This window comes from Pongo pygmaeus, chromosome 11 (assembly GCF_028885625.2).
Source record: "Pongo pygmaeus isolate AG05252 chromosome 11, NHGRI_mPonPyg2-v2.0_pri, whole genome shotgun sequence".
NCBI classification, from domain to species: Eukaryota; Metazoa; Chordata; class Mammalia; order Primates; family Hominidae; genus Pongo; species Pongo pygmaeus.
Genome location: NC_072384.2, coordinates 115,208,666 through 115,234,557, shown reverse-complemented (window position 1 = coordinate 115,234,557; position 25,892 = coordinate 115,208,666). Strand labels below are relative to the sequence as shown.

Sequence of the window (25,892 nt, the reverse complement as noted above, 5' to 3'; positions counted from 1 at the left end):
AATCTTTCTGAAAAGCTCAATTTCACTTGAATGTTCATATCTATTAAGATGTGCAGTGTGATACTTTCAATCTTTTAAGAAATGTGAAGAATTGTTTTTATTGATATGTGGTATGTGTACAGAGGTAATTTGATAATAATGGTGTAAATATCTAAAGGTTTTAGAGTTAGTATAATAAACCAAGCACAAAAAGTGCTAATCGTTTAAAAGGCTTTACTTCTCTGGGTACATTACATCCACTGAGTATAATGTCTTGGTGTGTATTTATTAGTATCATTACCTTCTTAGGATTAACAAATGTGGCAGGTATTTTGATGGACAATATTAGGAATATTTTGTTTCTGTGTCCTTTGCTCACTGCAGGGAACTTCATTCTGTCTGCAGACAGACTGCCAATCTGATGATTTCTGTTTACATTTGCTTAAAGAACAATTAACTTTCTGTGAACTGAAAGAATGGCTGCATTTTTCACAATATATCTGTGAAAAAATGATGGCTACTTTACAGTAGTAAGAAACACGTGTTTTTTTAAATGGGAAACCCTGGATTCTTATGGTCAAAATGACTAGATATCCTGGTTTGTCTGGGACAGTCCTGGGTTATTCCTGTTGTCCCAGCATCCTATTCAATTATCACTCCTCTTCACTCTCAGAAGTTTTCTCGTTTGGACAATACATTATATGGTCATTCTACGTGTGGGTCACATTTTGAGGTATATGTTGTACACTTTGAATCATCAGGGGAGGATACACCTTAGTAGTTGAAAGAAGCAGCCAGTAGTTGGTTTTGCCTTAAGAGGTTTAGAGATACTTGAACAAAATTGTTCCTTCCTCCAACTTTCTAGAAAATACATTTTAAAATGTATTGTAACTTGTACTGAGTTTGGTAGTTACTACTTAAAATCAGCAGGTATGTTATGGTATAATATTTAACCAGGGAGTTACAGCCTTTCAGATAAATACATCCTTAATATCTTCTGCTTTGAGAAAGTGAGAAATATGGTAGTGTTGGGCCTTGGATGAAATATTGAGTGTGAAATATTTATCTAACAATGACTCAAATCCTGATTGTTTTAATTTCTTGAAACAGTGCTAACATTCTGAGAGAGCCTGTGTGTTTAGGAGGATGTGAGCACATCTTCTGTAGGTAAGTAATTACGGCTTGATGTATATAGTACAACTGTATTTTTTACTAGATAACAATCATGTAATCTTGTTGATATAATGGTAGTTGATGTTTGTGTAACTTTCAAAGTCTGCAAAGTAACCTACTGTGTGTTATCTTAGTTTGATCTTTAAAACTGTGTCTTAATTTACAAATAAGAAAACCAAAGCTCAAAGAGGATGACTTGTCCAAAGTTAGAAAGCTTAGTAGACAGCTTTGCCAAATATGAGGGAAAAAATTAATACCTTTTATATAATTCAAATAGGTGTTTTTTTCCAGTTAAGTTTTGAATCTAGACTCAAAATTATGAAAGTATAGTTCTTATAGTTATTATATTAGTTTCCTAAGGCTGCCATAGCAAAGAACCAAAAACTGGGTGGCTTAGAACAACAGAAATGTATTGTCTCTCTAGTTCTGTAGGCTAGGAGTCTAAGATCAAGATGATGACAGGGTTGGTTCCTTCTGTGGACTGCGAGGGAGAATCTGCTCCGTGCCTTTCCCCTAGCAATCTTTGTTGTTCCTTGACTTGGAGATGCATCACTCTGGTCTTTGCTTTCGTGTATACCTGGCATTCTTCCTTGAATGCATGCTTCTCTCTATGTCAAATTTCCCTTTTTAATAAGAATACCAGTTATATTGGATAAGGGCTCACCCTAATGATCTCGTCTTAACTTGATCATTTGGAGCCCCTGTTTCCAAATTAGGTCACATTCACAGTAACTGAGGGATGAAGACTCAAACATCTTTTTGGGGGACACAATTCAATGCATACCAGTTATTGTGAAATTGTATCCATGTGACGGCCCTGGCTTATAGGTCAGAAGATTAGATTTTTATCTCTTATTTCTTGTTCAGGAGAAATCAGTTGAGAGATTAAGTGTCTTAGTTTAATTGCCTATGAGACAGGGAAAATATAGTCTCCTTTGAATTAATCTTTTAATTATTTCCAGTTATGAGTATGTTACTGTCTGGCATGAACAAATACATTAGGAAATTTGAGCATATGTGAAAATAACCTTGTGTATTACTTCAAAGGCTAAGGTTGTCTGGGAGGCAGCTATGTTTTGGGTCCCAATTTTGTTACTGGAAAAACAGATCTGTTACATGAGGGATATCGAGCAGGAGGATGAGGGGGTAGGAGACGGTACCTGTTGCCTACTAGATACATCTGTTTGGATGACGAAAGAAAAGGCATTTTAAAGTTGGTATGTTCAGAGCTGACCTCTTGATCATCCTCCTCTTCAGCCTTTTCCTGCCTGGGTAATCTTCATCACAGTAAATGGTACCAGTTACTGCTAGGTTGCTTATCCCACATCATTAAGTTCTGTCAGTTCTGCCTCAAAATGTGTCCTGAATCTTGAATTTTTCCACCTTTTTTCTGAATTTTCTACAGTTTATAGTTTGTTCCAAGCCATCATTGTGTTATCTCTGCTCATACTATTGTGATAGGTTCATAGCTGGTCTTCCCTTTTTGGCATCATCACCCCTTCCTCATTTTCTATGTTCTTGACAGTGATCTTTGAAAAATCTCGATAATATCCATATCATTACCCTGCTTAAACTCTTTAGTGGCTTCCTATTGCAGTTAGAATAAAATCCAAACTCTGCCCTCTGGTCTGCAAAACCCTGTATGGGACCCAGACCCTGTCTGCCTCTTGGACGTCATTTACCTCTGGCTCACACTGTTCCAGCACTTCTCCTTTTAGCTCATTCAATACACCAAATTCACTCCCGCCCCAGGACTTTGGCACTTGCTATTTCTTCCATGTGAAATGTACTTATGCCAGATTTCTGTGAGGCTTACTTTTTACCAGTTATATATCAGCTGAAATGTCACTGCCTCCAAAACGCCTCCCATGGATCTGCTTACGAAATGATGCCCACTCCCTGTCCCTACTCTGTAGCAAGCAGATGTATTTTGTTTCAGCTGACGGATGATGGGTTTGCTCACTGTATACAATAGGTCAGTCACAAAGCTGCTAGAGCATAATGAACTCCATGATATTTTATGCAAAGTTGGTTTGTGTGTGTGGTGGGGTGGGGGATCCATACGTTTAATCAGATTCTAAAGGACTCTGTGACTTAAAACAGCCAATAAAAGGTTGAGACATGAGAACATCTTAAAAGAGAAAATGATTATGTGTATATGACATGGACATAAGAAAGAATTCATTCAGTGCAGTTTTGATTTGTTTTGATTATATAATGCCAAAAATTATGATAGCTGTTTTTATTCTTGCAGGTTTTGAGATAAAACTGCTCAGCAATGAGGTTTTAAAATGATTTTGACATAGCTCAGTTCAACTGATAAAAGTAATTCATCTGCTCTCTAAGATGCAATTTAAGACACGTGGCAGGGGTGCTCAAACATTTTGGTCTCAGACCACTTTGCATTCTTCAGAATTGAGAACCATAAAGAGCTTTTGTGTGTTCATGCATTTACCATACAAAACTGAGACTTTTTAAAAAAAGAATTAATTTAAAAATAATAAACCCATTAATACAAACACAAATAACACTTTGTAAGGAAAAATAACAATTTTACAAATCAAAAAAAAAATAGAGTGGCACTGTTGTACATTTTTGCAAATCTCTGTCTTGCTGAATAGAAAACAGCTACATTCTCAACTTATATATTCAGTCTATTGTGATACTTTTTTTGATTGAAGAAAATCTGGCTTTATACGTAATTGTAATTGGAAGAAGTATTGAGGTATTTTCAGTAGCTTTTTTAAGATAATTGTGGCTATTCTTCTTTAATACTACACCAAAACTTGACAAGTGCTTTTTTATTTTTATTTTTTGTGAAGACAAGAGTCTCACTCTGTCACCCAGGCTGGAGTGCAGTGACGCGATCATGGCTCACTACAGCCTCAACTTCTCGGCTCAGGTGATCATCCAATCTCACTTTCTAAGTAGCTGAGACTACAGGTGTGCCCCACCATGCCTGGCTAATTTTTGTAGTTTTTTGTAGAGACAAGGTTTTGCCATGTTGCCCAGGATGGTCTTGAACTCCTGGGCTCAAGTGATTCTCCTGTCTGGGCCTCCCAAAGTGCTGAGATTACAGGAATGAATCACCATGCCTGGCCAACAAGTGCTGTTTTCTTTAGGTTCATCACAGTGTGGAATCTGAAACTATATCAATAAATTTTTATACTCTGTTACATGAAATTTCATTGGTTTATCTAGTACTTTGAATTTATCTTTTACTCAGCATGATTTTGTGATATCACACACGGGTCATTTGAGAAATCTTCACTCACTGAGCTATACAGATCCACTGAAAAATGACATTTTTTCAGAATTCCAAATTAATGTATATAAAATAATTTGCAAATAGTTTGTAAAATGTTACAGAATATATAAAATACTAGTCTGATCTGAGTACTAGTGCAGTGCTTTACAACTAACTTAAATAACTGGATCTTATTTTCTTCATCCAAAAATGAGGTGGTAGTTCTTGATGAATTGATTTCGGATTGTATTTTACTGGTAATTAAGTATTGCACAAATGATTTAAATTGCATGAGTAATCAGTTTTACATATTTTTTTGTGTTGGGGTTCCAAGTTAGAGTTCTTAACTACTAGCAAACAAATGTACAGAAGATCCTTTGCTAAAGAAAGTTGACATTATTGACCCCAGTGACATTTTTTGAATTAGATGATCCCAAAAGTCTCTTCCAGCTCTGGTATGGGTTACAGATTCATTTTACAATTTTTTTGAGTTACGTTCTGTCAGGAATCGTGCTAGAAGCCAAGGATACAAAAATTAGAAATGGCATAGGTTTTGTCTGAAGATAGTTCATATTGAGTAAGAATCCTTTCTGCCTACAGAGGATTGGGTCCTGTGACAAGGAATGTCCTGTGGTGCTTGGGGAAGATGTGGCTTTTTAACTGTTACATTACTTACTCAGTCCTACTGGAACCCATCTGGTGAGGCCAATGAAGGAGGAGATTTATAGAATTCTTATTCTGGAATTCACAGATGGGCTTGTGGGGGGGGATCGTGAATCCCTCTTTTTACATGAGTATGTATAGATTTTCATCAGATTTGCAAAAGGTCTGTAAACCCCAAAATTAGAAAAACTCTTATAACTCTGAAACTTTAGTGCTTAGATAACCCAGGTAATTGAGTCTACAGGTTTTAAAATTGTCTGAAAGAGTCAAAAATCTTTTCCCAAAAGCTACTTTAAAGCCTTGAGATACTAGTCCCAAAACAAAACAAAAGGTCTTTCCCAGTCTCTGCAGTAGTTTTAGGTATTTTCATGAAATGTTAAGATAGAAAAAGTTAGGATGCACGACTACTATGCATTAGACATTCTGTCTTTCTGTTACATCTCTGTAACCTTTAGAAGCTACCGATTTATTTGTAGGAAAAGTTATGCAGACTAATATCAGGCTAAGTAAAGTCTCTTCATAGCAAACTAAATGAGCAACTTCAGATTTGATGTATTTTACTTTTTAAAACAGTATTTAACAAGGATATTACAGTTGACCTTTGTATGTTAGAATAACCTCTGCTCCATTTATTTCTGTTCAAACTGTTTAATTTTTGGAATTCAGATTCTGCTTAATGGGTTGATTTTTTTTTTTTTTTTTTTTAATTCTATTAAAGTAATTGTGTAAGTGACTGCATTGGAACTGGATGTCCAGTATGTTACACCCCGGCCTGGATACAAGACGTGAAGATAAATAGACAACTGGACAGCATGATTCAACTTTGTAGTAAGCTTCGAAATTTGCTATATGACAATAAGCTCTCAGGTAAGAACTATCCCTATCTCTCCTAGTTAAAAACTTATGAATTCATATTCATAAAGTATATAAAACGTCTGTCTGGAATTCTGAAATACATATTTCAGATTTTAAAATCTGTAGTTTTTTGTTTTGTTTTGTTTTGTTTTGTTTTTTTAATAGCCATTGAGTCTCTCTGTGTTGTCCAAGTGGGACTTGAACTCCTGCACTCAAGGGATTCCCCCCACCTCAGCCTCCCTGGTACGTGCATGTGACACCACACCCGGTGGTTTTTTGGAAGATCATTTTGAGAAATGACAGGAACCATAGAGATAATTAAAGTCTAACCCCCTTATTTTATAGTTGAGGAATCAAGGTCCAGAGAGGTGAAATAACCTTGCCTACAGCCACATGTATAGTTAGTACTAGAAGCTGGAGAAATAAAGCCCATTTCTGACTGTAAATCCAGGAACTTTTTTGCCACTTTACACTGCCTGCTTTTTACATTTATGATAACTTCTGTAGAATATATATGGAATAGTGATTTTGGCCTTAATAGCACTTAACTCACTTAAATACACTTTCCTAAGATAGAATACGACATTTTTCCATGGATCACTTTTCTAGACTGAATTAATTAGATGAGCACATTTTGAAAGAGCAGAAATCTAATATTCATTTTCTTTTCTATTTAAGTGGGGTTTAACGTTTTTCAAATTGTCCTTAGACTCTGTGTATTAACTATATATCTTTCCATTGTGCTTTCTGCTGAGAACTAATTAACTGTGGAAAGAAAGTAAAATGTTTTGTATCTTCATAATTGGATGTTAGAGTTGTCTTTTTATTGACCAGATCATCCTATTTTAGTCTGTGTTTGTAGAAGAACCTGTTCTTGACTGGCAGGATGCCATGGATGAGTGATAATGCTCATATAAAATTGTTAGATTTCTATTTTTAAATCTTTTGTTCTTAGAATCCTGCCATGATGTCTTATTGTCAGCCACTAAAGATGAAGTTGATTATACAAAATAAAGAAATGTGGCAAAAACTTTTGAGTCTTACCACAGGTCCATATTTTTAAGAATTAGAACTTACATCACTTTATACCTATGAAAATTTTCCTTCAGCTAGTTATCTGCGTCATTGTGTTCAGCTCCATTCTTTTATGATAAAATGTGCTGTAGTGCAGAAGTTTTTCTTACTTTCAGATGCAACTATACGCACACATTTTTAAAAGTTGCCCTTTTTTAAAAATGATATTGTAGTTGTAAACCTTTTTAAGAACACACTGAAGAAAAATTCTGTCGTTAGTTCATCTGAACTCTTCTTATTCAAAGACAGTACTGACAATGTTTATTTTCTAGTTAAAAGAGATTGGTGTGTGATCTAGCTTTCTCTTCCCACATAGATACCAAGGGTCAGTGCAGGGGTTCTTAATCAAGGGCCCATGCAGCTTTGGCAGTGTTCAGAGTTGAAGCGGGTAAGGGATCGGTGAGCTTCTTGAGTTAATTGTGCAGTGTGAAAACTGTTCATGTTTGTGTGAAAGTGACTTTTGTTAGATTCTTAGGAGGGTGTGGTCTGTTAGGATTATTGGCTTTGCATTGAAATTTGGAGTGCTACTTTGGGATTTGTGGCTATGATGATATTTTGATTTGGTTCTTCACCAGTTGCTGTATAGTCATGTATTCATATGCTAGAACTGCTGTAACAAAGTATCACAAACTGAGTGGCTTAAACAACAGAAATTTATTGTCTCACAATTCCAGACACTAGAAGTCTGAGATGAAAGTGTATGCAAGTTTGGTTCTTTGTTGAGGTCTGTGAGACAGAACCTGTTTTAGGCCAGTCTCCTTGTCTTGTAGATGGCCGTCATTATGTTAACATGGTTTTCTCCTTGTTTGTATCAAATCTCCCCCTTTTTAAAGGACAGGAGTCATATTGCATTAGGGGTCCACCCTACTCCAGTATCGCTTCATTTTAGCTAGTTACATCTGCAATGACCTTATTTCCAAGTAAAGTCACATTCTAAGTTACTGGGGGGTTAGGACCTCAACATGTGAATTTTGGTGGGGGAGGAACACAATTTATAACAATATAACATTTTTAATGATGGTAAATGGAGAGCAGGGTAACCCTTGATGGATTTGCCGCTCTCAGTTATGGCATACCATAGGGGTGCAAAAAAGAGTAAGATAGACTCGTTTCCAGAAATTTTATTCTAGCTAGTGATGTTTGAATCATTTATATTTTGAGGACTATGGAATATGAAATGCTTTCTTCATATTTCATCATTAAAGATATTTAGGAAAATTGAGTTTAGAACAAGTTTCTGAGGCCTTTAAGAATGTAGTCTTTCTCATCTAAATAGAGTTGGAGATTGGAGAGAAAATTCTACCGATTAATTTCCCAAAGGCCATTTTGTGTTTGTTTTCCTTATTGTAATTAGGAATAATTACTTTAGTCCTTACCAGACTTAAGCACTGCTGCCCTCAACGTTACTTATATTAAGCTGAGTTGAAGTTCACTGTTTAGATAACACATAATCCGAAATTTAGGAACACGAAGGTCGTCTTTAATCCCATTATTCTGTAGTTAAGGAAACTGAAGACCCAGGCCACACAGGGTAGTTGTGTTGTAAATTTACTGTTTTTCTATTTTGCACAACTTTTTGGTTAGAAGTGTAGGTATTCATTATGTTTGTTGAATTGAGTTGGATAAAAATTGGCAGTGCTAATTTATATCCTAGAGACTAAACTTAATTAAAATTATTTATTTATTTTGAGACAGACAGTGTCTTGCTCTGTTGCCCACGATGGAGTGCAGTGGGGCCATCATGGCTCACTGCAGCCTTGAACTCCTGGGTTCAAGAGATCCTCCCACTTCAGCCTCCCAAGTAGCTAGGACTACAGGCACTCACCACCACACACCCAGCCAATTAATTTTTTTTTTTTTTTTAGAAGAGGTAGGGTCTTGCTGTGTTGCCCAGGCTGGTCTTGAACTCCTGGCTTCAAATGATTCTCCCACCTTGACCTCCGAAAGTGCTGGGATTACAGGCATGAGCTAATTGTGCCTGACCTAATGAAAATAATTTGAAAATACATTCTTCGAATTTGGTTTAAGTAATTCATTTCATAATGATAACATCTATGCATTCATAGGCCTTCTTAAAAAATTATAATGGTAATATCTTTCTTTGCTACTTTGATAGGAAATGACAATAAATTTAGAGTATAAACATATTGAATTATAACCTTCTGTCCAGATCTCTAAATTCCATGGTGTAGAGCTTTTTCTACTTTAATACAAGTTGTATAGACCCCAACTTTTCATCCCAAATTCTTCCCAAAACAAACTAGCCTTGAAGGGCGTTTGAGATTTTTTTCTGGAACATTTCCCTTTGTTTCTTTATAGTTTGTCTATTCAGTGTATTTTATGCAGTACCTTTGTGGTAGTTGATTATCTAGTTAAGTACTTCTAGAACTAAAAGGTTAGAAGGTAAACTGTATACCAGGAACTGATAGTTGGGGACAAATGACAGTTGGTCTTCTTTATAATAATAATGAGATTGGAAAATGATCTCATTAGGATAAGGGTATTAGATTAAGTGATTCCTAAGCTGTCACTCCAAAATTGTATGATTCTGTTAAATGGTCATGTGTAGAAGATGATGAATTAAGTGGAATGGTGAACATCTCTCACATTTTCTCTTTTAAAAACCCTGTAGTTCACAATTTATCTTTCAAATGAACCTTGTTACTTGCATTTACTATAATATATATAATTACTGTAATTAAGGTGGGCAATTAGGAAGAACTTGTCAAATCATGAACATAGTGTATGGTATACTGGAGATAAAGAAGCCTAATTTATAGTAATACTTTCTAAAATGAGCTTCTAAATACTTGAACAGATTTTTCTTGGTTCAGTGTACTTTAAAGAGGAGATTGTCAAATTTTGCTGACAACCATTTACGGATAATTTTACCTTATCCTTTATAACATGATCTTCTTTTTACTAATGGAGTTAAATTTAAAAGTTTTTATTTTCTCTTCAACCATATCATATTAAGTCAGACCTTGCAGGTGCTGGTCAGGTTCTGTGAAACATGTTGGTGTCGGTGACATTAAAAAAAAATTTTGATTATGCTTTTATAGTATTACAATTTCCTTTTCTATTTTCTGCTTTAGAGAGAGATGCTCGTCTTTCTGTAGTGATTACATAGTGTTTCATATAGGCTATGACTTTTTTATAATAGAGGAAGATGAATGTTTGAATAGCTGTGTTGCTGTTGTTTTTCTTAAATAGAGCTAAATGCTTCCTAACTTACAAAATAATCATTCTTCAGTGAAGGCGTTAATGTTGCACAGATGGTAGCAAAGGACTTTCCTTTGATTTTTAATAAGGGACTGGTTCGTCAAAGAGATTTCTCAACTTCTGTTGTGAAACCTATAATAGAGAATAATTTGAAAGGCACACAATGTACATGATTATAATCCTTTGATGTAGATTAATGATAGCTAAATCACATTTTCTAACTGCCTCTTTTTTCTATAGTTGATTATTAAATTTTAAGAAAAAACTTGGCCAAGCAGCTCCTTAGTAACACATGCATCTCTGTTCCTCAATATTTTGTGATGTACTCTGAAATTCAGAGAATAGAATTCTTTTAAATGTTATCATTAAGGAATTTTCTGTGCAGAGGAAGGACCAATATTTTTCTTCATGAAATGAATATGATGATTTATCATGCTGAGAAGCATTCACCCATAAAAATTGTTGGTAGCTGTTAATAACGTGATTTATGTTCCAGCAGTAGTGTTTTGCTTTTTACAGTTTTATCTTAGAATATTACCTTAGATATTCAGAATATCTAATAAAATTCAGAATATACAGTCATCTTTGTTGTGCTCCTTGCTTAGTTATGCAAGATACATAATTAAAATCTTCTTGAGTAAAGTTATTATTACCAAATGAATAGTAAAATTGTGTTCATATCAATTACATTGAATATATTATCTTCATTTACTCATTTATAAGGTGGGAAATATGTACACCTGAGTATGAAATTTCTTCTTTTTATATTGAGGTTTTTTAGTCAATTGAGTATGTTGCTGCTATGTATAAGCCTTAATTTTCCTTTAAAAGCTCAATTCTACATTTTTAAAGTTTTTCAAACATTGAGAACCTCAGGGTTTGACATGGTTTTAATTGAAAATGTCATCTGTGTTTAAAATAATTTAAAAAAAATCAAATACAAGTTATTACAGACTATCAGAGGATTAACCGTTATGTCTTTGTAATCCTGAGTCTTTCTTGAAAAGTAATCCTGGTAACATTTCATTTTGACCTTTCCTATAGACTTGAGATTATATCAGAAGTGACTTGGTTTTGAAATCTACTTACCACTGCAAAGAAAAAACCTTGTTGAATCTAGACATAAAGTCTCTATGTGAATGGATACTATTTTCCAAGATCCTGTCTTAATAACACTTTGTGGACCAGGTCATGTTCAGCTATGATATTTAAAGGTTTATGTAGGAGAATCTGCCCTTATTCATATACATACTCCTGCCTTCAGTAGGTTTATCATTTTACTGCCTTTTCAATGTAGTGCTTCCATTTCATCTGCAGGAAGTGATGGTACACTTTGGAGTAGAAAATCTTTACTCTTTTGCTAGACAGGGATCATGTCTGAAATTTCTAGAGTTAAGTACTAATTATTTTATTTTTCAAAGCCTATTTCCCATTTCTTACCTGTTTAAGGTTCTTTTACCAGGTAAATATATTTTTAAGGATAGGACTTTTGTACTCAAGAAATATGAGGTGAAAGAATAGGCAGAAGAAGCAATTTTGAACTTGAAAGAATTGAGATGATCGTTAACGATCTTCTGGTGTATTAATAATTTTAAGCTGGTAAAACAATAAAACAAGCTGTTCTATGTGAATAAAAAATGACTTAAAGGAAATAAAAAATAATTGATGATATACTTTTCTTTTGCTGATAAGGACAAGAGAATGTTGAAAAGAAATTTATTCCCCAATACAGTAAGAAAATGAAAATAATACTGTATCTCTTAAGTATTAACAGGTCTCAAGAATAATCACCATTTGAAAATGTTATTGAACACCTTAGTAACATCAGATGTTTATTTCCTATATGGTGGATGTTAGCCCTTAGGAGTAAGACTAGTGGCCGCTGGTTTTCTTCTTAAACTACCTTAGGTTTAGAACTCCATTCTATTAAAAGTTTTCTTTGGTTCTGTAATGTAAGTAAAGTTTTATGCAGAGTTCTTTTTGATTTGAATGAAGAGTGACTTTTAAGGAGGAAAACAAAATTTGGGTAGTTTCTTTTTCTCTCTTTTTCTCTCTCTCTCTCTTTTCTTCTCTTTCTTTTTTAAATAGGAATAACTAAACATATTGTAAGAAGCCTGGTTGGTCAGAGGAGATTGTCTGTTAATTAGGAGAATGTGTGTCAGGCAACATGAAATCATTTGTTAATTATTGTTTTTAATCTTATCAGATTATTATTTTTCCAACTTTCCTCCCTTTCTAATGTTCTTTTTTTCTTTCTTTCTTTCTTTCTTTTTTTTTTCTGGGCCTGAAATTACCTTTTGCTAATCCAGTTTGTGTGGAGAGATAGAGCACCAGATTGGGAGTTAGGGGACTCCTTCCTTGTTTTTGTTTTAACTTTAGTCCTTCATTGTTAAAATGAAAGAATTAGACTAAATTATTTTCAAGTTTTCTTTTAGCTCTTAAAATTAATTCTAACATCTCTTACATAAAGAGATTTGGAAAGATTTAAGAGAATATCAAATAATTTATTCACTAGTACTTACTGAGTACCGTCTATTCATGTGCTCACCACTGTGCTGGGCTGAGCTGGGTTAATTTTACCTATGTTTTCATGGGGTGAGAGAGAATTTTAAGGCAATTTTTTTTTCTTGAAGAAAATGAATATCCCAAAGACAAAAACAACGTAAGACAACTTGAAGGGAGTTGATTGTCAAAATCAGAAAAGTGGATGACTTGTATGATTTGTCAATGAAGAAAAACTTTTCCTCTATACTCTTAGGTTCATTGTATGGAGGCCTGTGAATTAAACTGTAAAAAAGATTAGCGAGAGAAAAGATAGATTTTTATTTATGAATATACATGTGAGTTCACAGAAAAATGTGACTCTCCAAACAGGTAAAAGTGGGAGTTTATAAACCTAAATTAATGGGAAGAGGTAGAGGGAAGAAAAGGCTTCTATGGAAAGAACAAATGGCTTTCTTTTTTTTTTTTTTAAATTATACTTTAATTTCTGGGATACATGTGCAGAACATACAGGTTTGTTACATAGGTTTACACGTGCCGTGGTGGTTTGCTGCACCCATCAACCTGTCATCTACATTAGGTATTTCTCCTAATGCTATCCCTCCACTGACCCCGCTCCGTCCGACAGGCCGCAGTGTGTGATGTTCCCCCCCCGTGTCCATGTGTTCTCATTGTTCACCTCCCACTTATGAGTGAGAACATGCAGTTTGGTTTTCTGTTCCTGTGTTAGTTTGCTGAGAATGATGGTTTCCAGCTTCATCCATGTCCCTGCTAAAGGACATGAACTCATCCTTTTTATGGGTGTATAGTATTCCATGTTGTATATGTGCCACATTTTCTTTATCCAGTCTGTCATTGATGGGCATTTGGGTTGATTCCAAGTCTTTGCTATTGTGAACAGTGCTGCAATAAACATACATGTGCATGTGTCTTTATAGTAGAATGATTTATAATCCTTTGGGTATATACCCAGTAATGGGATTGCTGGGTCAAATGGTATTTCTGGTCCTAGATCCTTGAGGAATCGCCACATTGTCTTCCACAATGGTTGAACTAATTTACACCCCCACCAACAGTGTAAATGTGTTTCTGTTTCTCCACGTCCTCTCCAGCATCTGTTGTTTCCTGACTTTTTAATGATCGCCATTCTAACTGGCGTGAGATGATATCTCATTGTGGTTTTGATTTGCATTTGTCTAATGATGATGATGAGCTTTTTTTTCATGTTCGTTGGCCGCATAAATGTCTTCTTTTGAGAAGTGTCTGTTTATATCCTTCATCCACTTTTTGATGGGGTTGTTTTTTTCTTGTAAATTTGTTTAAGTTCTTTGTAGATTCTGGAGTCCTCTGTCAGATGTATAGATTGCAAAAATTTTTCTCCTATTCTGTAGGTTGCCTGTTCACTCTGATGATAGTTTGTTTTGCTGTGCAGAAGGTCTTTAGTTTAATTAGATCCCATTTGTCAACTTTGGCTTTTACTGCCATTGCAGTAAAAGACTTCAGGACATTGTTTTAGTCCTGAAGTCTTTGCCCATGCCCATGTCCTGAATGGTATTGCCTAGGTTTTCTTCTAGCATTTTTATGGTTTTAGGTCTTATGTTTAAGTCTTTAATCCATGTTGAGTTAATTTTTATATAAGGTGTAAGGAAGGGGTCCAGTTTCAGTTTTCTGCATATGGCTAGCCAGTTTCCCAACATCATTTATTAAATAGGGAATCCTTTCCCCATTGCTTGTTTTGTTAGGTTTGTCAAAAATCAGATGGTTGTAGATGTGTGGCATTATTTCTGAGGGCTCTGTTCTGTTCCATTAGTCTGTATATCTGTGTCACGATGGTTTGCTGCACCTATCAACCCGTCATCTAGGTTTTAAGACCCACATGCATTAGGTATTTGTCCTAATGCTCTCACTCGCCTTGCCCCCCACCCCCTGACAGGCCCTGGTGTGTGATGTTCCCCTCCCTGTGTCCATGTCTTCTCATTGTTTAACTTCCACTTATAAGTGAGAAGATGTGGTTTTTGGTTTTCTGTTCCTGTGTTAGTTTGCTGAGAATGATGGCTTCCAGCTTTATCCATGTCCCTGCAAAGGACATGAAGTCATTCTTTTTTATGGCTGCATAGTATTCCATGGTGTATATGTGCCACATTTTCTTTAAAAATCACTTTCTTCCATGGTCTCTGTAAGTGAGGTATACTGGCCATCCTTTAGTTCCTTAAATTTATTACAGTTGCCCCTTGAATAACATAGGCTTGAGCTGCATGGGTCCACTTATATACAGATGTTTTTTGGGCAAATCCAGATGGAAAATACAGTATTCATGGCATGCAAAACCCAAGTATACAGAGGGGTGACTTTTTCTACACTCTGCTTCTCCAGGAGTGAGTACAGGAATTGAGTATGTGGGTATTTTGGAATCCAAGGGAGTTCTCGAACCAGTCCCCCAATAAAATGGAGGAACAACTGTATATGCTCTCTGCTATTGGGCCTTTGAACATTTTGTCATCTTGCTCTTGCCTCTTGGTGTAGTTAACTTGTGATCTTTTAGAATGCTTTTTATCATTTCTTTTACTGTAACACTTGTCAGAGCCAATATATTTCCTCTTGGATGATAGCCACATAATTGGCTATTGTTTCTACTCTTTTCTTCCCAAAGTTTCTCCTCCACATGGCAGTCAGAGTGATAATTCTACAATATAAAACATTGTATCCCTTTTCTGCATTGGATGTGAGAGCCACAGGACTGTTTCCTTTATATCATTTACATCTCAGCTCAAGAATCAGCTTCTCCTTGATGCCTTCCTTGATGACCTTAATTAAAGTAGCAGGTGATTGTAAAGAAGAGTATCTCTCACAAAATGTGGCACTTTGTGTACATAGAGACAATTTTTTTTCTTTTTAAAAACTCTACTGAATCTTTGTATATTCTGTCTACCCTCAATGGAATCTTTGTGTTTTAATTCTTGATTATAAATCTATATTTTTAAAATTTTTAAAAAGCATTTTTTATATATATGTAGAAAAAATATATATTTTCTAACCGTATAGTTTAATGAATTTGCACAAACTGAACTCACTCAGAACAAAAACAATACTCTGGAAGCCCCTCTTGTGCTCCCTTTCAGTCACTGCTTTTCCCTATAGGGGTAACCAACTACTATTCTGACTTAACACATTAAATTAGTTTTGACTGTTTTATATTTGATGTAAGTGAAAACATATAATGTGTATGTAGCTTATTTTGCTTAAGAGATTATGTTTGAATATGTAGTTATTGTTCATTTATTCTTACTAATCTTTGGTTATACAGCTTGAAGTTAGTATTAGATGATACCTAAAGGGTCATGACTATTGTCTTTAATCCCCTGTATTCATTTTGTCAGAGATATGTCTTGAAATCATATAGTATGAGTCCTCCAACTTGGTTCTTCAGTATTATGTTGGTCGTTCTAAGTCTTTTGCCTTTCAAATGGTACCTTTCTTTTTCCATGTAAATTTTATAATTGCTTGTTGAGTTTTACAAACAAGCCTACTGGAAATTACATTGGGATTTGTTATATCTGTAAATCTGTTTGGAACAATAGGCATCTTAACAATATTGTTATGGTTCATGAACATGGTATATCTCTCCATTTGTGTAGAATTCTTTAATAAGTATTTTGTAATTCTTAGCAAACAGAACTTATACATTCTGTTAGATTTGTATTTTATGGGTTTTTTTGGGTACTATCTTTGGAATATAAGTTTCATGTTTTGTTCTCTGCTATATCTTCAGTCTCTAGGATATGGCACAAAGTCAGATTCATTAAGTATTTATTGAATGAGTGAATATCTGCTATCAAAGAGTTCATACTCTAGGAGCTGAGAAAGAAGTACATAATTAAAAGATGATACACTTTAGGGGAACTATAAACAAAATTCTTCGGGAGCTCCATGTGGGAGCAATAAATTTCATGTAACAGATTTCTTTTTCTTTTTTTTCTGTCAGATTTAAAAGAAGATAAAGATAGGAAAGAAGATAAAGATAGGAAAAGTTTGTTTAATGATGCAGAAAACAAGAAGAATTCAATTAAAATGTGGTTTAGCCCTCGAAGTAAGAAAGTCAGATATGTTGTGAGTAAAGCTTCAGTACAAACCCAGCCTGCAATAAAAAAAGATGCAAGTGCTCCGCACGACTCATATGAATTTGTTTCCCCAAGTCCTCCTGCAGATGTTTCTGAGAGGGCTAAAAAGGCTTCTGCAAGATCTCGAAAAAAGCAAAAAAAGAAAACTTTAGCTGAAATCAACAAAAAATGGAATTTAGAGGCAGAAAAAGAAGACAGTGAATTTGACTCCAAAGAGGAATCTAAGCAAAAGCTGGTATCCTTCTGTAGCCAACCATCCATTATCTCCAGTCCTCAGATAAATGGTGAAATAGACTTACTAGCAAGTGGCTCCTTGACAGAATCTGAATGTTTTGGAAGTTTAACTGACGTCTCTTTACCATTGGCTGAGCAAATAGAGTCTCCAGACACTAAGAGCAGGAATGAACTAGTGACTCCTGAGAAGGTCTGCAAAAATTATCTTACATCTAAGAAATCTTTGCCATTAGAAAATAATGGAAAACGTGGCCATCAGAATAGACTTCCCAGTCCCATTTCTAAGAGATGTAGAACCAGCATTCTGAGCACCAGTGGAGATTTTGTTAAGCAAACGGTGCCCTCAGAAAATACACCATTGCCTGAATGTTCTTCACCACCTTCATGCAAACATAAAGTTGGTGGTACATCAGAGAGGAAAAACAGTAACATGTCTGATGAATTCATTAGTCTTTCACCAGGTACACCACCTTCTACATTAAATAGTTCAAGTTACAGGCGAGTGATGTCTAGTCCCTCAGTAATGAAGCTGTTGCCCAATATGGCTGTGAAAAGAAATCATAGAGGAGAGACTTTGCTCCATATTGCTTCTATTAAGGTAGGATGCTTACTCTCAAATACCATCTCAGAATGAGGCCAACTGTAAAGCAGTTTGTTTGGAGTTTGTGAAAAATGGCATAGGGTTACTAGGATAATTAACCTTTCACAGACACGATACTTCCTCAGAACCAGAGAAGCCAGATTCACAGGGACAGCATCTCTACTTCAGATGGAGCAGTGGCCCCTGAGTCTGGGCAGCATGATCTTGTAGGAGAAAACCAATATTTGAATATTTCAGCTTTTATTTTGCCAAGTGCTTTTGCTTTTGTCTATTTTGCCTTCAGTTTTTATCATTTTGTTTACCTGTCCTCATGCTTTATGAATGTAGACAATTGCTAAGTTATTACAGGCAACAATGTTTACTTAGTAAAAGAGCCCAGATTTACCATCCAAATTCAGCCAGAATTTGGAAAGTTGAAAGATGTGGTCTGTACATTTCTCCAGTGACCGGGACATTTGACTATCAGAAATGGCTCCTCCGGTTCACCACAAAGGAGCTGCTTTTTGCCCTACAATCAGCCATTGCTTTTACTGACCTGTTCATTGACTTTCATTCTCTTTAATTATTGCCTCAACACCTGAGATGTGGCAGCGTTTTTTGGAACCTGGCCTGTTTTATGAACACTTGGCAGTGGTTAATCTTTGAAATTGACACAAACACTACATGTGAAGTAGAGCAGTAGGCACCATAGCTTTATAGGCTTTGCTCTGTGATTTCATGCAAGTGTTAGGAGAAAGTATGATATGGTCGACCTTAGTACTAAATTAGGATAGCTTTTATGCTGTCTCAGCAACTGTGCGTAGTCAGTTCACCCAGGAAATCCTTTGGTCTTCTTGATGGGTAGAGAACTTTGGGACACCTGGGAGGAACCACTTGGAAGCCCACAAACATGAGGCTGGTGGGCAACATAAAACATTTGGGAAGAACATGGAGTAGACATTGAGTGTGATCCAAAGATTCCTGTATTTCTGTGTGGAGAAAGGGAATAGCACAAAGTGAGCTTATCCCAGCTGCTGCTGGTTTGTTTTCCTTGCATTTCTTCTAGATTAATGAGGAATACAGTCAGCTCTGTGTATCTGTGTGTTCTATGTTTATGGGTTCAACCAACTGCGAATCAAAAATATTTGGGAGAAAAGCCAATAACAATACGCAATAAAAAGTAATGCAAATTAAAAAATATCGTATAACAACTATCTACATAGCATTTATATTATATTAGGTATTATAAGTAATTTAGAGATGATTTAAAGTATACTGGAGGATGTGTGTAGGTTATTTGCAAATACATCATTTTATTTGAGGAATCTGTGGATTTTGGTATCTGCTGGGATTCTGGAACCAATCCCCCACAGATACTGAGGGATGACTGTACTCTATTTCTGATACCAGTGAGGCAGGGACCTTACAACATGACCACATATCCTTTGGACATGTTGAATTTTTGCACTTGGCTCTGGTTGTGTTTTAGTTTGATTTTTGCAAAGCCTGACTTACAAAATTAGACTTTTTTGTCATCTTTGTTATATATTTGTATATTATATGTACCTATAAGCTATTGTAAACATAAAGTTATAGACATAAGTAGCTAGTGTAATGATTATTTTTGTTCATTTTGCTGGCTAATACATAGTAATTTATATATTTTGCTTTCTGGGAAATTTTTGGACTATCAGGCAAGCATTTACTTATATTGGTGGCAACTTTTTCTTCTAACCATAAGAATAATTTATCTTTATTAATGAGGATCCCTAGGGTCTAGGGCAGAGTTTTGTAAATTCTTTCTTAAAGGGGCAGTTAGAGTAAACGTTTTCAGCTTTGCAGGCCATGAAATCTCTATCATAGCTGTTCAGCTCTGCCTTCTTAGTGCAAAAGTAGCCATAGACAATATGCAAACTAATAAAACTTATGTACAAAACTGGGTGACTGGCCCATAGGCTTTATAGTTTGCCTACTCTTGGTCTAGGAATGTGAAGAAACCGTAATAGAATATTAAGTCAGGATAAAATGATGGCATCCTCCTGTCTTGGTGAATTTTCTCTATTAACATGTTCAAGATTACTTCATACGAGTTTTGTCAGTTTACTTAGAGTTTTGCCGGAATTATTAAATCCATTTTTATTTCCTTGAACTTAATTATTAAATGCAATTATTGTCACCAGTTGTCAGATTATGTTATGGTACATTTTTTAAAAGTTAATTTTTATTGTTTTTAAGAGCACCAATTAATAGTGTCCTTTTAAATTTTTTTATGAGTTGAATGTATGCCTCTCGCCTTAGCTTTATTTTAATAGACATATCCTTAAAATCAGATTTGCTTATATAAATATATTTACATACATTTATATATTCTTTCTTTTTTTGGGGGGGGGGAGGGGTGGGGGACAGAGTCTTGCTCTGTCACCCAGGCTGGAATGCAGTGGCACAATCTCAGCTCACTGCAACCTCCGCCTCCTGGGTTCAAGCAATTCTTCTGCTTCAGCTTCCCAAATAGCTGGGATTACAGGCACCTGCCATCATGCCAGGCTACTTTTTATATTTTTAGTAGAGACAGAGTTTCACCATGTTGGCCAGGCTGGTCTCGAACTCCTCACCTCAGGTGATCTGTCCTCCTCGGCCTCCCAAAGTCTTGGGATTACAGGCATGAGCCACCATACCTGGCCAACCTTTTTAGAAACAGTTTTCATTTCATTCCTATCTTAATTTTCTCATTTGCAGCCAAGAATGAATAAATCTATGTGTACACATATTGCAATTCTGCTATCTTATTTATATTTTGCACCCACCTGCTTCAGAAAAGGATTTGAAGTGGCTCTAAAGTTAAAGCTACTATAAAATGGAACAAGGAGTTGGTAAAGAGGAAAGAGTTACTACAACTGGAGTGAATTTAGTTTTGGTTACCTTTAAGGCAGCCAAAGCAAATAAGGGGAAGGACCAGGTTTTGTGCTGTCAAAAGGTAATGCATCTTTTTTGGTGGTGATTATTTATATTTTGTACCCACCTACTTCAGAAAAGGATTTGAAGTGGCTCTAAAGTTATTTAGACTTGCATTGTATTGTTTCTTAAGCATGTTGATAAACTTGCAGTTTCTACAGTTTGAGCACATGGTTGCGCTGAGCATGCTTGGTGTATGCACCGAGGGCAGAGAACCCAGCAGGAGTTTGTTCTCCTGCGCTAGTTACCTTCCCCCACTGCAGGTACGGCTTTACTGATTGATTTCTGAGCTCGGAAACATTATTAATAAACATTGTATAATACCTTGCCCCAAACTACCTCTGGGCATCATCATTGGCCATAACCTTTCCATAGCTACCACCCTACTGGCAGCTACTTCTCTTTTCTTGCCCCTACCACTTGCATTAGTTTTCTATTGCTGCCAAAACAAACTACCACAAAGTTAGTGATTCAAAGCAGTGCAAATTAATTTTCTTTCTTTCTTTCTTTCTTTCTTTCTTTATTTATTTATTATTATTATACTTTAGGTATATCTCCCAATGCCATCCCTCCCCCCCTCCCCCCACCCCACAACAGTCCCCAGAGTGTGATGTTCCCCTTCCTGTGTCCATGTGTTCTCATTGTTCACTTCCCACCTATGAGTGAGAATATGCGGTGTTTGGTTTTTTGTCCTTGCGATAGTTTGCTGAGAATGATGGTTTCCAGCTTCATCCATGTCCCTACAAAGGACATGAACTCATCCTTTTTTATGGCTGCATAGTATTCCATGGTGTATATGTGCCACATTTTCTTAATCCAGCCTATCATTGATGGGCATTTGGGTTGGTTCCAAGTCTTTGCTATTGTGAATAATGCTGCAGTAAACATACGTGTGCATGTGTCTTTATAGCAGCATGATTTACAGTCCTTTGGGTATATACCCAGTAATGGGATGGCTGGGTTAAATGGTATTTCTAGTTCTAGATCCCTGAGGAATCGCCACACTGACTTCCACAAGGGTTGAACGAGTTTACAGTCACACCAACAGTGTAAAAGTGTTCCTATTTCTCCACATCCTCTCCAGCACCTGTTGTTTCCTGATTTTTTAATGATATCCATTCTAACTGGTATGAGATGGTATCTCATCGTGGTTTTGATTTGAATTTCTCTGATGGCCAGTGATGATGAGCATTTTTTCATGTGTTTTTTGGCTGCATAAATGTCTTCTTTTGAGAAGTGTCTGTTCATGTCCTTCACCCACTTTTTGATGGGGTTGTTTGTTTTTTTCTTATAAATTTGTTTGAGTTCATTGTAGATTCTGGATATTAGCCCTTTGTCAGATGAGTAGGTTGCGAAAATTTTCTCCCATTTTGTAGGTTGCCTGTTCACTCTGATGGTAGTTTCTTTTGCTGTGCAGAAGCTCTTGAGTTTAATTAGATCCCGTTTGTCAATTTTGGCTTTTGTTGCCATTGCTTTTGGTGTTTTAGACATGAAGTCCTTGCCCATGCCTGTGTCCTGAATGGTAATGCCTAGGTTTTCTTCTAGGGTTTTTATGGTTTTAGGTCTAACGTTTAAGTCTTTAATCCATCTTGAATTGATTTTTGTATAAGGTGTAAGGAAGGGATCCAGTTTCAGCTTTCTCCATATGGCTAGCCAGTTTTCCCAGCACCATTTATTAAATAGGGAATCCTTTCCCCATTGCTTGTTTTTGTCAGGTTTGTCAAAGATCAGATAGTTGTAGATATGTGGCATTATTTCTGAGGGCTCTGTTCTGTTCCATTGATCTATATCTCTGTTTTGGTACCAGTACCATGCTGTTTTGGTTGCTGTAGCCTTGTAGTATAGTTTGAAGTCAGGTAGTGTGATGCCTCCAGCTTTGTTCTTTTGGCTTAGGATTGACTTGGCGATGCAAGCTCTTTTTTGGTTCCATATGAACTTTAAAGTAGTTTTTTCCAATTCTGTGAAGAAAGTCATTGGTAGCTTGATGGGGATGGCATTGAATCTGTAAATTACCTTGGGCGGTATGGCCATTTTCACGATATTGATTCTTCCTACCCATGAGCATGGAATGTTCTTCCATTTGTTTGTATCCTCTTTTATTTCCTTGAGCAGTGGTTTGTAGTTCTCCTTGAAGAGGTCCTTCACGTCCCTTGTAAGTTGGATTCCTAGATATTTTATTCTCTTTGAAGCAATTGTGAATGGGAGTTCACTCATGATTTGGCTCTCTGTTTGTCTGTTGTTGGTGTATAAGAATGCTTGTGATTTTTCTACATTGGTTTTGTATCCTGAGACTTTGCTGAAGTTGCTTATCAGCTTAAGGAGATTTTGGGCTGAGACAATGGGGTTTTCTAGATATACTATCATGTCGTCTGCAAACAGGGACAATTTGACTTCCTCTTTTCCTAATTGAATACCCTTTATTTCCTTCTCCTGCCTAATTGCCCTGGCCAGAACTTCCAACACTATGTTGAATAGGAGTGGTGAGAGAGGGCATTCCTGTCTTGTGCCAGTTTTCAAAGGGAATGCTTCCAGTTTTTGCCCATTCAGTATGATATTGGCTGTGGGTTTGTCATAGATAGCTCTTATTATTTTGAGATACATCCCATCAATACCTAATTTATTGAGAGTTTTTAGCATGAAGGGTTGTTGAACTTTGTCAAAGGCCTTTTCTGCATCTATTGAGATAATGATGTGGTTTTTGTCTTTGGTTCTGTTTATATGCTGGATTACATTTATTGATTTGCATATATTGAACCAGCCTTGCATCCCAGGGCTGAAGCCCTCTTGATCATGGTGGATAAGCTTTTTGATGTGCTGCTGGATTCGGTTTGCCAGTATTTTATTGAGGATTTTTGCATCAATGTTCATCAAGGATATTGGTCTAAAATTCTCTTTTTTGGTTGTGTCTCTGCCCGGCTTTGGTATCAGGATGATGCTGGCCTCATAAAATGAGTTAGGGAGGATTCCCTCTTTTTCTATTGATTGGAATAGTTTCAGAAGGAATGGTACCACCTCCTCCTTGTACCTCTGGTAGAATTCGGCTGTGAATCCATCTGGTCCTGGACTCTTTTTGGTTGGTAAGCTATTGATTATTGCCACAATTTCAGCTCCTGTTATTGGTCTATTCAGAGATTCAACTTCTTCTTGGTTTAGTCTTGGGAGGGTGTATGTGTTGAGGAATTTATCCATTTCTTCTACATTTTCTAGTTTATTTGCAAAGAGGTGTTTGTAATATTCTCTGATGGTAGTTTGTATTTCTGTGGGATTGGTGGTGATATCCCCTTTATCATTTTTTACTGCATCTATTTTATTCTTCTCTCTTTTGTTCTTTATGAGTCTTGCTAGCGGTCTATCAATTTTGTTGATCCTTTCAAAAAACCAGCTCCTGGATTCATTAATTTTTTGAAGGGTTTTTTGTGTCTCTATTTCCTTCAGTTCTGCTCTGATTTTAGTTATTTCTTGCCTTCTGCTAGCTTTTGAATGTGTTTGCTCTTGCTTTTCTAGTTATTTTAATTGTGATGTTAGGGTGTCAATTTTGGATCTTTCCTGCTTTCTCTTATGGGCATTTAGTGCTATAAATTTCCCTCTACACACTGCTTTGAATGCATCCCAGAGATTCTGGTATGTTGTGTCTTGGTTCTCGTTGGTTTCAAAGAACATCTTTATTTCTGCCTTCATTTCGTTATGTACCCATTAGTCGTTCAGGAGCAGGTTGTTCAGTTTCCATGTAGTTGAGCGGTTTTGAGTGAGATTCTTAATCCTGAGTTCTAGCTTGATTGCACTGTGATCTGAGAGATAGTTTGTTATAATTTCTGTTCTTTTACATTTGCTGAGGAGTGCTTTACTTCCAAGTATGTGGTCAATTTTGGAATAGGTGTGGTGTGCTGCTGAAAAAAATGTATATTCTGTTGATTTGGGGTGGAGAGTTCTGTAGATATCTATTAGGTCCGCTTGGTGCAGAGCTGAGTTCACTTCCTGGGTATCCTTTTTGACTTTCTGTCTCGTTGATCTGTCTAATGTTGACAGTGGGATGTTAAAGTCTCCCATTATTAATGTGTGGGAGTCTAAGTCTCTTTGTAGGTCCCTCAGGACTTGCTTTATGAATCTGGGTGCTCCTGTATTGGGTGCATATATATTTAGGATAGTTAGCTCTTCTTGTTGAATTGATCCCTTTACCATTATGTAATGGCCTTCTTTGTCTCTTTTGATGTTTGTTGGCTTAAAGTCTATTTTATCAGAGACTAGGATTGCAACCCCTGCCTTTTTTTGCTTTCCATTTGGTTAGTAGATCTTCCTCCATCCTTTTATTTTGAGCCTATGTGTGTCTCTGCACGTGAGATGGGTTTCCTGAATACAGCACACTGATGTGTCTTGACTCTCGATCCAGTTTGCCAGTCTGTGTCTTTTAATCGGAGTATTTAGTCCATTTACATTTAAAGTTAATATTTTTATGTGTGAATTTGATCCTGTCATTATGATGTTAGCTGGTTATTTTGCTCGTTAGTTGATGCAGTCTCTTCCTAGTCTCGATGGTCTTTACATTTTGGCATGATTTTGCAGCAGCTGGTACCAGTTGTGCCTTTCCATGTTTAGTGCTTCCTTCAGGAGCTCTTTTAGGGCAGGCCTGGTGGTGACAAAATCTCTCAGCATTTGCTTGTCTGTAAAGTATTTTATTTCTCCTTCACTTATGAAGCTTAGTTTGGCTGGATATGAAATTCTGGGTTGAAAATTCTTTTCTTTAAGAATGTTGAATATTGGCCCCCACTCTCTTCTGGCTTGCAGAGTTTCTGCCGAGAGATCCGCTGTTAGTCTGATGGGCTTTCCTTTGAGGGTAACCCGACCTTTGTCTCTGGCTGCCCTTAACATTTTTTCCTTCATTTCAACTTTGGTGAACCTGACAATTATGTGTCTTGGAGTTGCTCTTCTCGAGGAGTATCTTTGTGGCGTTCTCTGTATTTCCTGAATCTGAATGTTGGCCTGCTTTGCTAGATTGGGGCAGTTCTCCTGGATAATATCCTGCAGAGTGTTTTCCAACATGGTTCCATTCTACCCATCCCTTTCAGGTACGCCAATCAGATGTAGATTTGGTCTTTTCACATAGTCCCATATTTCTTGGAGGCTTTGCTCGTTTCTTTTTATTCTTTTTTCTCTAAACTTCCCTTCTTGCTTCATTTCATTCATTTCATCTTCCATTGCTGATACCCTTTCTTCCATTTGATCGCATTGGCTTCTGAGGCTTCTGCATTCTTCACATAGTTCTCGAGCCTTGGTTTTCACCTCCATCAGCTCCTTT

At 36.3% G+C, this 25,892-nt stretch overlaps 1 protein-coding gene across 3 annotated transcripts in view; it reads left to right on the top strand.

The window, feature by feature from the left end:
• The window catches only part of BARD1 (BRCA1 associated RING domain 1), an 88,556-nt gene that overhangs the window by 10,683 nt on the left and 51,981 nt on the right, over positions 1–25,892 (top strand). For 2 of the 3 annotated variants that reach the window (XM_054478220.2, XM_054478221.2), the window contains exons 2-4: positions 1,090–1,146; positions 5,781–5,929; positions 16,698–17,665. In XM_054478220.2, coding sequence (XP_054334195.1) covers positions 1,090–1,146; positions 5,781–5,929; positions 16,698–17,665 — 1,174 coding nt within the window. The remainder of the gene's footprint in view (positions 1–1,089; positions 1,147–5,780; positions 5,930–16,697; positions 17,666–25,892) is intronic. The other variant, XM_054478222.2, reaches the window with a different exon arrangement.